General features: G+C 41.8%; 1 protein-coding gene across 4 annotated transcripts in view; it reads left to right on the top strand.

The window, feature by feature from the left end:
* The first annotated feature begins 230 nt into the window (after positions 1–230).
* LIN9 (lin-9 DREAM MuvB core complex component) overlaps positions 231–12,352 on the top strand; it is a 40,945-nt gene continuing 28,823 nt past the window's right edge. Inside the window, exons 1-5 of one of the 4 annotated variants that reach the window (XM_090263158.1) lie at positions 311–372; positions 2,846–2,971; positions 7,638–7,670; positions 9,094–9,188; positions 11,085–11,189. In XM_090263158.1, coding sequence (XP_090119284.1) covers positions 2,938–2,971; positions 7,638–7,670; positions 9,094–9,188; positions 11,085–11,189 — 267 coding nt within the window. In that variant the 5' untranslated portion in view covers positions 311–372; positions 2,846–2,937. Of the gene's footprint in view, positions 373–2,845; positions 2,972–7,637; positions 7,671–9,093; positions 9,189–10,357; positions 10,410–11,084; positions 11,190–12,352 lie in introns of those variants that run through there. The other 3 variants (XM_090263157.1, XM_090263161.1, XM_090263160.1) reach the window with 3 other exon arrangements.

Raw genomic sequence — 12,352 nt, 5'->3', positions numbered from 1 at the left:
GGGAGCTCGCGCGGCTCCCCACCCCGCGCTGCTGCGCCGGGCCCGGGCAGGGGCGGCGCGAGACGGCCCTGTCGGCGCGGCCTCCCCGCCGCCTCCCTCCGGCCGGGCCGGGGGCGGACGGACCAGGAGCTGCTCCACTCGGCGGTGCCCTCTCCCCCGGCAGACGCGGGCAGAGCCCGGCCCCCCTCGGCCTGCCCCCCTTAGCCGGCCGCGGCGGGAGCCGCGCGACGCGGCGCCACGGGCAGCGAGCTCCGCATTCGAACCTCCCTCGCAAAGACAGTCTCCGCCCCACAATGCACCGCGGCGGGCAGCCTTTGAAAAAGCGGCGCGGCTCGTTCAAGATGGCGGAGCTCGATCAGTTGCCTGACGAGAGTGAGTAGCACATCAAAGCACCCCCTTCTTCCCGCCGGCCGCTTGTCGCCGGGCGGCGCCAGCCGGGACGGACGGCCGTGCCCTCCGCCCGGCAAGTGGGCTGACTGCCAGCCCCACCGTGGTCCCCTAGCCTTCCCACCCCGGTGTTGCCGCCGCGTCGCCGCCTTTGTTATGGTGTCTGTGGGTTGGTTTCTGGGGTTGTGGGAGCGCCAGGGCCGGAAACTGAAAGCCCGGGGGCCCAGGCTGTGCGGGGCGGAGGCGGTGGCTGCTCCCCTGGCGCGACTCGGGCCCCGGGCCGAGGTGGGGGAAGAGGGGCCCCCGGCCGCGGGAACTGTCCTCGCCGCCGGCACCGCTCGCCAAGCGCGGAGAGCCGCCTGGCAGGTTATGTAACTCTGCTGTCCCGGGGCCGGGAGGGGCTCGGGCTGGGGAGGGGTGGTCACCGCCGCTTCTTCTTGCCTCAGCCTCTAATCTTGTCCTGTCACAGTTCCTGCCTCTGAGACAGGCGCTGTGATCTCCGCCCCCCCCCCCGTGTGTCCACCCCTGGAAGTGTTTCCGTGTCAGAGGGCTGGCCCCTTCCCCGGGGACCACAGGTGGCCGGGGACCCTTCCCGTGATCATCCAGACTGGGTACACAGGGGTGCGGGTGGTCCCCATCCCACCGACTTCCTTCTGTGCGAGTGTGACTTCAGCCTCGCGGGGACACCCTTCCCCACGGGCGTGACCCGTGCGGCGCGCACCCGTGCCCTTCCGGACCGCCACCCCCGTGCGCTGCCTCGCCCGCCGCGCGTCCTCGGCCCGCGGTCGCGCACCTGGCCGCTCACCTGTGTGTGCCGAGTGGCAGTACTAACTCCCTAGCTGGAGCGCTATGGAACTTAATGTTACTGTAACTTACGAGGTTGTATACAGTGTATAAAAAGGCAAGTACTGTAGTTAATGACAAGGAGGACCTGATCCACACTCCTCCCTCCAGTTTCTGTGTTTATATCGTTTCTGAGCGTTTTAGGGTAACAAAAACAAAAGGCTCAACCCCGATTAAGTTTTATCTGTGCCAGAGGCACATAGACCCTTTCAGAGTGAAAGCCCATTCTGTTTCCTTTGTGATAGACTCTTAATGTGTTATAAAGTTAAAATAACTTTCACCGCTGACCGGATGGGTGAAAAGTTGGGTCCAAAGAGTTTGCATTTTAAATTTGCTCTAGGCCAGCGCTCCGTTGCGAGGGGACTTATCACAGCGATGAAAAGGTTCTGTTTTGCCACCTTGGACAGGGCGACTTGCCACAGGCCGCTGGCTTTAGTGACTGAGGAACTGAATTTCCATTTTATGTAATGTTCATTCATTTGGATTTAAGTAGTCGCCTGTGGCTAGTGGCTGCTGTATTGGGTAGGGCACAACCCTAGAGCATCCAGGAACGTTATTGTTTCTTTTGAGAATACAGCCGACTGTGATTTAGGATGCTCCCAAGCACGATGTGTTTGCCATCTGAAAATGTTTGCCCTCATTATGGTAAAGATGTTTTATCACCTCTTAGGAGTCACAGCCACTAGAGCTGTTATTTTGGTTACTGTAGTCATTTGCTAAAATGAGAGGTGTTTTAAGTGGTTTTCTTACAGCTGTCATTTGGAACATTTGCTCATGGTTAAACGTTTATTGAGGACTTACTATGGGTCTCTGTAGAGATGCGGGACTCTTAGTAGGGTTCAAATTCCATGGACACTCAAACTATATAACATCACTTATATTACTTTGTGGCATCTCTGGTGCATTGGTGGGGAGCCTGCATGTGTGGTGTATATATTTTTTTCTTTTAGAGATTTTATTTTAGAGAGAGGGGAAAGGGGGAAGAGAGGGAGAGAAACATCAATGTGTGGTTGCCTCTTGTGCACCCCCAACTGGGGACCTGGCCCGGAAGCCAGGCATGTGCCCTGACTGGGAATCGAACTGGCAACCCTTTGGTTCGCAGGCCGGCGCTCAGTCGACTGAGCCACACCAGCTGGGGCTGTGGTGTGTATCTCCTTTAGCTGGACCGCAGCTTGTTGAAAGCAGCGATTGCCTACCTGGTTTGTCACATAGTGTCACAAATCAGAGATACATAAATACGTGATTTATATGGAATTGAGCAGAGGGTAAGAGACATTATTAATGCAGCTGTAGCTGAGTCTTGAAAAGGGATACAGGGAGTAGCAATATGTTTCTTTGCCAGTTTTAGTCAAGGGGAATAGTTAATAAATTAGCCAATAGCCAGGATAACATTATCAATGTTAAAAGCTACCATTTATTGAGTACTTAGTATAAACCAGCTGCTGTACAAAATGTATTATGTGCATTTGCTCATTTAATCCTTATTTCAGTCGAGGTAAGTACTCTTACTAGTTTAATTTTACAAATATGAGGGAACTGAGGCTACCTTCAGCCCAGATCGTTCCTCTGCACTCCCGTTCTTGATGTCTCTTGCCTATTTCACGTCTCCTCTTAGATGCCTGAGGCCCCTCAAACTTCACGATTCAAGATCTGCCTCCTAATTCCACCCCAGGACAGAGATACTTCCAGTGGTTCCCGTCTTAATGAATGGCTTCACTGTGCATTCAGCTGAAACCTAGAGGTTATATTTGGAACTTCCCCCTTTTTTACTTCCCATATTTAAGTCTTTACTAAGTCTTGTAACTTTTACCTTCAAAAACAAAAACAATTCTGCCTACTTCTCACCATCAGCTTAGCCCAAGCTGTCAGCATCTCTTCCTGAACTAATCACTTCAGCTTCCTAATCCACCAACTCACCCCTACCATCCCTCCTCAGGCTAGGCACAGAGTGGTTCTTTAAAAAATATGTGTATATTTAAAAATGTGTATATAAAAATATATATAATATATATACTCATGTGTATATTCAAACTCACATATGATGTCATCCTGCTGCTTAGAACACTTTAGTAGCTATAAGACCCTTCATGGTCTGGCTACGCCCCGCCTCCCCAGTTCATTTTATACCACTCTTCCTCTCATTCTGTCCCTTTGAGCTAAATCGGATCTTTTTTCATTCCCTATACTCACCAGGCCTTCCTCTTTCTTTCAGTTATGTATTTATGTATGTATGTATGCACTCATTTATTTATTTTTGCAGGGCCTTTGCACATGCTCTTCCTTCTCTCTGCTTGGAATGTTCTTCCTTCCCCTCACTTCTGGTTAACTTCTGCTTATCCTTTAGATCCCATTTCAAGTATCTTCGGAGAGCTATTTTCTGTCCTCCCTGACAAAGATTACATCTTCTTAAATCTTTTCATGCCACTCTGTCACTTCTTAGTGGCAGCTCTCACAGTTGCAGCTTTGCACTTGTTACCATGGTGGGTTAACTTGGTCAGAAGCTGCCCTGGAGAAGGTACATGACTGTTCTTCATGTCTGCATTCCAGGCCCCTGTGTAACATCTGGCTTGCTTCTCTGACCCTTTTTCATACCATTTGTCCATTGCTAGCTAGTCCCCAAGCTCAGTGGCCTCTTCCCTCCTTCTCTCCCTCCCTTCCTTCCTCCGTCCCTTCCTTCCTCGGTCCTTTCCTCCCTTCCTACCTTCCTTCCTTGAATATGCTAAACTTTCTTTTTTTTTAAACTTTTTTTTTTTTAAATATTTAATTTATTCATTTTTAGATAGAGGAAGGGAGAGAAAAGAGAGGGAGAGAAACATCGATGTGCGATGTGCAAGAGATACATCAATGGGTTGGGTTGCCTCTCGCATGCCCCCAGCCCATGACCCAGGCATGTGCCCAGGCATGTGCCGTGACTGGGAATCAAACTGGTGACCTTTTGGTTCTCAGACCTGCACTCAGTCCACTGAGCCACACTAGCCAGGGTTGGGTATGCTAAACTTTACCTCAGGGCTTTTTTACCTACTTCTTTGTCCAGACTCACTGGTTTGACCTCCTGCTCTCTCATGGCTGGTCCCTTTCAAATGTTCCCTCCTCAGAGAAGCCTTCCCTGACTACCCTGTGTAAGTAACTTCCCGCACTGAGATCACTTACTTATTGTGTGTCCCTTCCCACTAGAGTTTAAGCTCCCTGACAGCAGAGGCTTTATCTTCTCTTTTGACTCGGGTCTTAGAATAGTTCTGTGTCAGGCACTCAGTATCTGTTGAATGAATGAATGTACCCAGTTAGGGCAGGATTCTAACTGAATTTCACATGCCTGTAAAATCCATGTTCTTAATCTAATAGTTTTTTAATTGATCAAAGTAATTCTAATAGCATAATATAAAAATTAGCCATGTGCTATATGCACTGTTCTCTAAGCATCTGTTAACTCACTTAATTCCCGTTTTACAAATGACAAATCAGCAGTACAGAGAAGTTAAGTAACTTCCTTAAAGTAACAAAGCAAGAATGTGGCAGAGCCTGGATTCAGATACAGCTAGTTCAATCTGTGCCCTCAACCACTCACTGTGCAATACTCTCTCAAAAGGAAAAAGGTTAAAAGTGGTAGGTCCTCATGCGCCAGATACAGTTCCTGTCTTCATGGGGCAGGAATGGAGATCCTTGCCGCTCACAGATCTCTGCTCAGACATCACTTTTCAGAGAACCTAATCATGAGCACTTGTCAGAAAAATAGTCCTCCCTCCCCAACTCCGCCCTGCATTCTGGGCTTTTAGTATCCTGCGTTATTTTTTTCAGGTAGTATTTGTTTGTCTCCCCTCACTAGACTGTCAATTCCATGAGAGCTGGGGCGTCAGCTATTCTGCATGCTGTCTTATCCCAGGTACCTATAGCAGGGCCCGGGACGCAGCCGGCGGTCTGTACATACTCACCGACGAGAGCACAGTCACTCTTCTTTCTCAGATGAACTGTATTTCTCACGGTAGCTACATGGACGTGTGTTGTCTGCTACTGCTGCTTCGCAGTTGTGTTGTGTTATTTGAGGTTTTTTAGCAAGACTACAGCATTTCTCCTTGACTTTACTGCCTTCCATCCTTAATCTTCAGTTTGCCACACAGAAGCCCTCGAGCTGTCCTGTTAACCGTTCTCCATATGTAGGCGAGAGCGTAGCGTGAAAGCCCCAGTGCCTTGGATGTTGCTGGGCCGTCCATTCTATAAGCCTCTCAGACTGCCCTGTGGAGGAAGGTCAGCTGAGGTGTAAGGATCTGAAATGCATAAAAATGTTTTGTAGCCAGAACTGCAGCGCTTTCTCTGTTGCTTCTCATTTGAGGTCTTTGGTAGTTTATGAGTCGTAACTCATTGCTGCTTTTGTTAAACACCAAGGAGAATTAATCTTTCTTTACTGATTTATGTATAAGTTCATGTTCTTCTTTCCTTATCCCCTGAGGTCATCCTTTATTTATTGATTTTTACATGTGTGGTGTCATAACCGACTGGCTCCTTAAAGATGTTTGCACACATTTTGAACATGCCATTTAAAGTTTAGTCTTTTCTCAATGCAAGTAACTGACCACATCTCAAATAACTTCACTACTGCCTGATCTTAGATTATAGTCTTTCAACCATAAATAGATGTCACAGTAACCAAGATGAAATGTAGCTGGTTACAGCCCTGGCTGGTTATAGCCCTGGCTGGTGTGGCTCAGTGGATTGAGCACCGGCCTTAGAACCAAAGGTCGCCAGTTCAGTTCCCAGTCAGGGCACATGCCTGGGTTGCAGGCCAAGTCCCTGGTTTGGGGCATGTGAGAGGCAAGTGATTGATAGTTCTCTCCTTTTCTCCATCCCTTTCCCTTTCTCTAAAAAAATAAAATCTTAAAAAGTTGTTGGTTATAAAATAAAACAAATTTGAAAGCAAGAAATGATAATTTGACTATAGTAAAAGGGAAACAAAAGGTGTTCTTAACATTTAAAAAAAAATTTTTATTTATTGAGTTGAGAAAGAGGGGGAAGGGAAGGGAAAGGAGAGACACTGATGTGTTGTTCCACTTATTGATGCATTCACTGGTTGTGTCTTGTATGTTCCCTGACCAGGGATTGAATGACCCCACAACCATGGTGTGTCAGGATAATGCTCTAACTAACTGAGCTGTCCCACCAAGGCTAAACAGCTTTTTAAATATAAAAGATTTGCTCATCTATAATTCTGTGAATAACTTTTATTTTGTAGCATAGAAAGGTTTTTTTCTGTTTACTTCTCTTTAAAATTGAGATAAAACTAACATAAAACATTGTATTGTTTTAGGTATACAACATAATGATTTGGTGTATGTACATATAGCAAAAATTATTACCGCAATAAGTCTAGCTAACACCCATTACCACACATCATTACAATTTTTTTCTTGTGATGAGAACTTTTAAGATTTTCTGTTTTAGCAACTTTCAGATCACCATGCTGTACATTATATCCCCAGGATGTATTTGTCTTAAAACTGGAAGTTTGTACCTTTTCATCTATCTCCCCAACCCTGGCAGCCACCAGTCTGTCCTCTGTATCTCTCTGAGTTTGTTTGTTTTAGATGCTGCATGTAAGTGACAGAGATCACCCTTTATTATTTTCAGAATGACTTGGGCTTTTTTGCAATTCACATATGCAATCCAGAGATACTCAATTTAGAGGTCTCTTTTTTTCATGAAAACTTCTATTGATTCTCCTACTTCCCCTCATCCATTGGTCCTATCCTTCATTCACACCAGTGGCCCCGTGTGAGCCTGAGGGTCTTCTGCAACAGAATCCCCTGCGGACCTTTACTAATCACACGTATTCTTGGTGTTTGAGGGGCTTCCTGGTTATTCTAATGTACGCTAGAGTTTTTTTAGTCAGTGAACCCCTCCAACTTTTGCGAGTCCCTCTTTCCTGTTCTGAACTCCTTTGGCAGCTTGGACCTTTAACTGTTGCGCATACCTGCATTCTAGACATCCAAGGGACGCGCACTGCCTGGGTCGTTTCTGTTTCCTCCGCTCCGTTTCAATCCACTTCTGATTTTTGCCTCAGTAAATACTGGTTCCCTTTCTCTTTTCCTTCTCCAACACCAGCACACTTCTGGATGAAGATCCAAAATTGCTTCTGTCCTTCATCTTCCTCTTTCCTCTCTTCCTACATTTTTCTCCCTAGGAAAGGTCTCTACTTCTCACAACTTCAGCAAGGCTTCCAGCTGTCTCTCTCCAGCTCTTCCTTACCTTATCTGAGTCATGGTCTATAGCTTGACTTGTCTGCTAGTTACCTCTAATTGCACATCCCACTACCACTTCAAAGTCAACATTGCTAAAACTAAATGGGTCATTTTTACCCCCAACCAAGTTCTTTTTCTCTTTGATTATGAAATAATATTGATTTGTTTTAATTGCAGGCTCTTCAGCAAAAGCCCTTGTCAGTTTAAAAGGTAAGATTCATAGTGTGATTCTTTAGGTATGGCATGAGCTAGAAATTTAATTCATTAAATTAATTTGGATATAGTATGTCTCTTTCTGTTAGGATTTATTATAGCTTTTAATTATTGGTTTTCACTGCTGATAACTTTAAATTCATATGCTATTACATGAAAATTGGTCCTTGGTTGTTAAAAATTACTAAGAAATTTTTTCCCTAGAATTATTGATTAAAGAACTTTCTTAATAAAACATTTCTTTTTTAAAAAACAGTTCTTAAACAGTTGTTCTAAGCCGTATTTTTACATAAAAGTTTATTTTTTAAGAATCTTGCCTCTTATGTAAAAATGCAAGTCTCTTGAAAATAAAAGGATGATAGTAATTTTCTTTTTAAGAGAAAAAAGATATGTTCCTTAGTCTTGCTATTTCTTTATATAAGTAGTATTAGACCAAACCCTGTTCATATAGTTCACTTAAAAATTTTACCTCTTGAACAAGATTCTACTCGGTAAGTACATTTGGAACCAAGCTAGATATTCTGGGGTTCATTAGTGCTTTTCAACACAACTCTGTTGTGCTTTGAATTGGTGATTTACTGGATTAAATCCTTCTGGCTTGAAAACACTTGTCTTCCAGTTACCGTAATTTATTTGCTTATCAAGGTCAACCCCTTCCCACCACTTTACTTTTGTACTTATTAAAATAAACGTTTGAAAAAACATTTCATTATTTTTTTCTTCAATATTAAAATCATTTTTCTTTAAAAAAAATTTAAGTGATATAAATTTCTAATAGAAAAAATTAGAAAACACTGATGTGCAGTTAGAAGGAAATGAAACTAACTGTTTGGAATATTTATCCTTCTTTTCTGTGTCTCTTCTCTGTATAAATATATCCTTTTTGTAAAAATTAAAACATCTTCATTTCCATAATATGTCTAGTCACTTGACTGAATCTTTTCTGGTTGCATACAACTCAAGACATTTCTTTGAATTAAGGAAAATAGAAATGCCACACATTTCATTTTTGGACATCAAAGGTTTTATGTATTGAAGCAAAAAACATTTAGAAATATGCTTTAAATTTAAGGTTAGAAGAAGCTTTTTTCATTACCCTGCTTTCACTTAGATTGTACTTATGAGATAATTCTTGGAAAATTAAAATAAAGGAATTATTAAAAACCAAAAAGAAAGAAGCCATACATGTTTTAATAAGAAAATTTAATATTTTCAAGATGCATTACCTTGCCAAATTAGAGTTTAAAAAAAAAAATACAAAGAGTTTTCATTTGTAATAAACTAAAATGATTAATGGTCAGTGTATTTTTTATATTGGTAAATATTTCAGATATATTGCTGTTATTAAAAAGGCAATGTTCATAGTATGAAATCCTTTGAACTAAACTTAAATCTTATTAGTAATAATTATTTATTACAGAGGGAAGCTTATCTAACACATGGAATGAAAAGTTCAGTTCTTTACAAAAAACACCTGTTTGGAAAGGCAGGAATACAGGCTCTGCTGTGGAAATGGTAAGGAATTAGTTTTTTTCACACTTTAGAATATGGTAGCTAAATTGTCTGTATATTTCATGTGTAGGTTTTTGGGTTTTTTTAAACATTTCTTCTTTTTTAAAAAATATTTTATTTATTTTTAGGGAGAGGGGAAGGGAGAGAGAAAGAAAGGGAGAGATAGATCAGTGTGTGGTTGCCTCTTGCTCGCCCCCAACTGGGGACCTGGCCCGCAACCCAGGCATGTGCCCTGACTGGGAATCGAACCAGCTACTCTTTGGTTTGCAGTCTGGTGTTCAGTCCTCTGAGCCACAGCAGCCAGGGCATGTGTAGGTTTTTATAGCACAGTAAACATAGTTCAAGGTTTTTCCCCAACTTCAGGCATTTAAATCTTTCTTTTTTAGTGATTTGAGAAAGAGAGAGAAACATCAGTTTGTTGTTCCACTTATTTATGCATTCATTGGTTGCTTCTTTTATGTGCCCTGACCAGGGATCAAACCTGCAGCCTTAGCGTATCAGGATGGTGCTCTAACCAATTAAGCTTCCCAGCCAGGGCAAGCATTTGAGTCTTTAAGTGTCATTGAGCAGTATATGATCCTATATAGATAAATAATCTGTAGTCTGTGATAATTTGGCCATCATTAAGCATTTGTAGTTGGGTTTGTTTTTTTTTTTTTAAATAGGCAAAAACAGAAAGACAACAACAACCCAAAATCATACTATTATTAGGTAGTATAAATTTTACATGGTTCTAGTTCCTACAAAATATATATATATATAAATAAGTGGTAAGATATTAAAATCTTGGTAGGTCAAGGGTAAGTGCATTTAGGGGTGGGAAGTAGAGATAAACATATAGTTGGCATGATGAATGATTTGGGGGACCTCTGCTCCTTCCCTGACCAGTTAGGTAGGCCTTAGGCATCAGTCATGAAACAGGCCTGGAGCTGGGGTAGACAGCAGCGGTCACAGTAGCCTGGGCACAGGCCTTCCTACACTCTTACCACTTCTGTCACCATCAATCTCCTGGTCCTCTCAGGGAAGGGAGGAGCAGGGGAGAAGAAACTTCCTGTCAGGACTGTTGAGACTTCTCTGTTGGTTTAATTTCAAGAATCCATACCTCTAGCCTTGACCCAATTGGATGCTGCCCATATGTTGCTAGTCCTCTGTACCTGCCTTCCTTCCAACTAGGCATGAAGTTCTGTCTTGAATAGTGGAAGAACGATTTGAAAAAGGATGCAGGTACTATTGGGATATTATTTCTGTCCTTCTTCTTTATCGATGAGACCTCTGAACCTAGAATGGACTATAAAATTATTCATATTATAGACTCTTTAAGTGTATAATGTACTTTGGGTACTTAAATTTTTTTTTAGTTCTACAGGCATTTATCAAGAATCTGTTATATGTATCTTGTATTTTTATTTATGAAATGGAAATTCAGTTAACAATTTTTGACAGCAGATCTGATACGATATTATAGACATTTAGATTTACCCTGTAGAGTGATCTAGAAACTTTGCCCCAGATCAGCCCTATGCAACAGACATATTATGTGATACACCCCACTGATGTTAATCCAAACACCAACATAACAAGAACTGGAATTTCCAGAATTTACTTTCCTATCTTCTTTCCATGCTGCCAGTGTACTAAGGAGATTTGGATTCTAGTTTTAATGATCAGATAGGTGTTTTATTTGTAAACCAATTGCATAAATATTTATCTTGCTACTCTTTAAATCTGAGATCATTTGTATTTGACTTTGTGTACTTTGTATTACCCATACTTCATCCTTCTGTACCGCTTGGTGATAATTCCGAGTTAGCTGTATTTTCCAAGTATAGAATTATATTTTGGAACAAAAAAGGGAAGTATTCAGTCTTTTCATGAAATTTAAAAAATTTTCTGTCATAGCCTTTCAGAAATTCAAAACGAAGTCGACTCTTTTCTGATGAAGATGACAGGCAAATAAATACAAGATCACCTAAAAGAAACCAGAGGGTTGCAATGGTCCCACAGGTAGGTGTGCACCAAAATTTTGTTTCACATGATAGGAAGTGAGCTCCGTGTGATTAAGTTAATTCTGTTACATTTTGAGTAACAAGTTCTTTTCCTCAAATCAGTGCTCAAGCTCAGCTCCTTTAAGACCATTGTTTTATTGATGGACTTGAAACCAGAGTAGGATGCCAGTCCTCAGTCTTACAAATACACACTTTTCTTTTAAGCATGGGGACAGCGGACATTAAGCAAATGGATTCGACAGTGTGCAATCAATTTAGAGTTTGGCGTGGAGAAAATATATGGCAAAAAATTGCATCTCCTTTTTCATTTTTGGCCTCTTTTAAAAACGTATTGTGGACATGTAAGAATCAAAGGAATGAATGAAAATTGGATAAGGAAGTATTAACTTCAAGAACAGTGTAATTTTTCTCCTATCAAATTTATAATTTTGGGTATAGTTATTTCCTACTTCCCTGTTATTTATCCCCCAAAAGTGTTATAAGATTTTCCAGTAGGATGGGCCACAGTAAAGGTGATTTTTCTCAACCAAGGATTGGGCATCAAAGCAATTTAAGGTATGACCAGCAATTGACCTACCAAAAAAATTAAAAAATTAAAACCCTAAAATATATTACAGACATTTATCATATGATAATATCAAATAGTAAATATGTTCATGTTCTGTAAAATGAACAAAAATGTATTTTGAGCTTTTTTAAATATCAAGGACAAATGTACGTAAGCATCAAAAATTCAATTAAAAAAATGAAACTAATACACAATGTGCATTGTTTGACAGAGTAGGTGTTGAATACAAAGTTACATGAATATAAGGAATAGTTAAATAACTGTCTTATATTAACTTTAGGAGAGCTGTGTTATTAGGATAATTTGAATGACTTAACCACCCTTAGTTTTTAAAAATTTCTAAATGTGGATTTTTTTTTTAAGTTCTTTTTTTCCCTCCAGCTATTTATTAGGAAAATGTCCAAGTGTACAGACAACTCTAGTCTTTATGACTGTAAAACCATCCTGCCCCAGCTCCATCCGCTGCCTTTCTCTCCAGGTACAGCATTCCTTCTAGGACTGTTTTACAAAGTCCTTTCTGCTTCTGAGCATGACGAGACTTCTGAGTTTCCTCGTTTCCAGCTGTAACATGCCTCGTTCTTTCAGTCTTTATT

This window comes from Furipterus horrens, unplaced genomic scaffold, assembly GCF_987537825.1.
Source record: "Furipterus horrens unplaced genomic scaffold, mFurHor1.1.pri manual_scaffold_15, whole genome shotgun sequence".
NCBI lineage: Eukaryota > Metazoa > Chordata > Mammalia > Chiroptera > Furipteridae > Furipterus > Furipterus horrens.
Note: the sequence above shows the minus strand (reverse complement) of the source record. Positions and strands in the feature narration are given on the sequence as shown.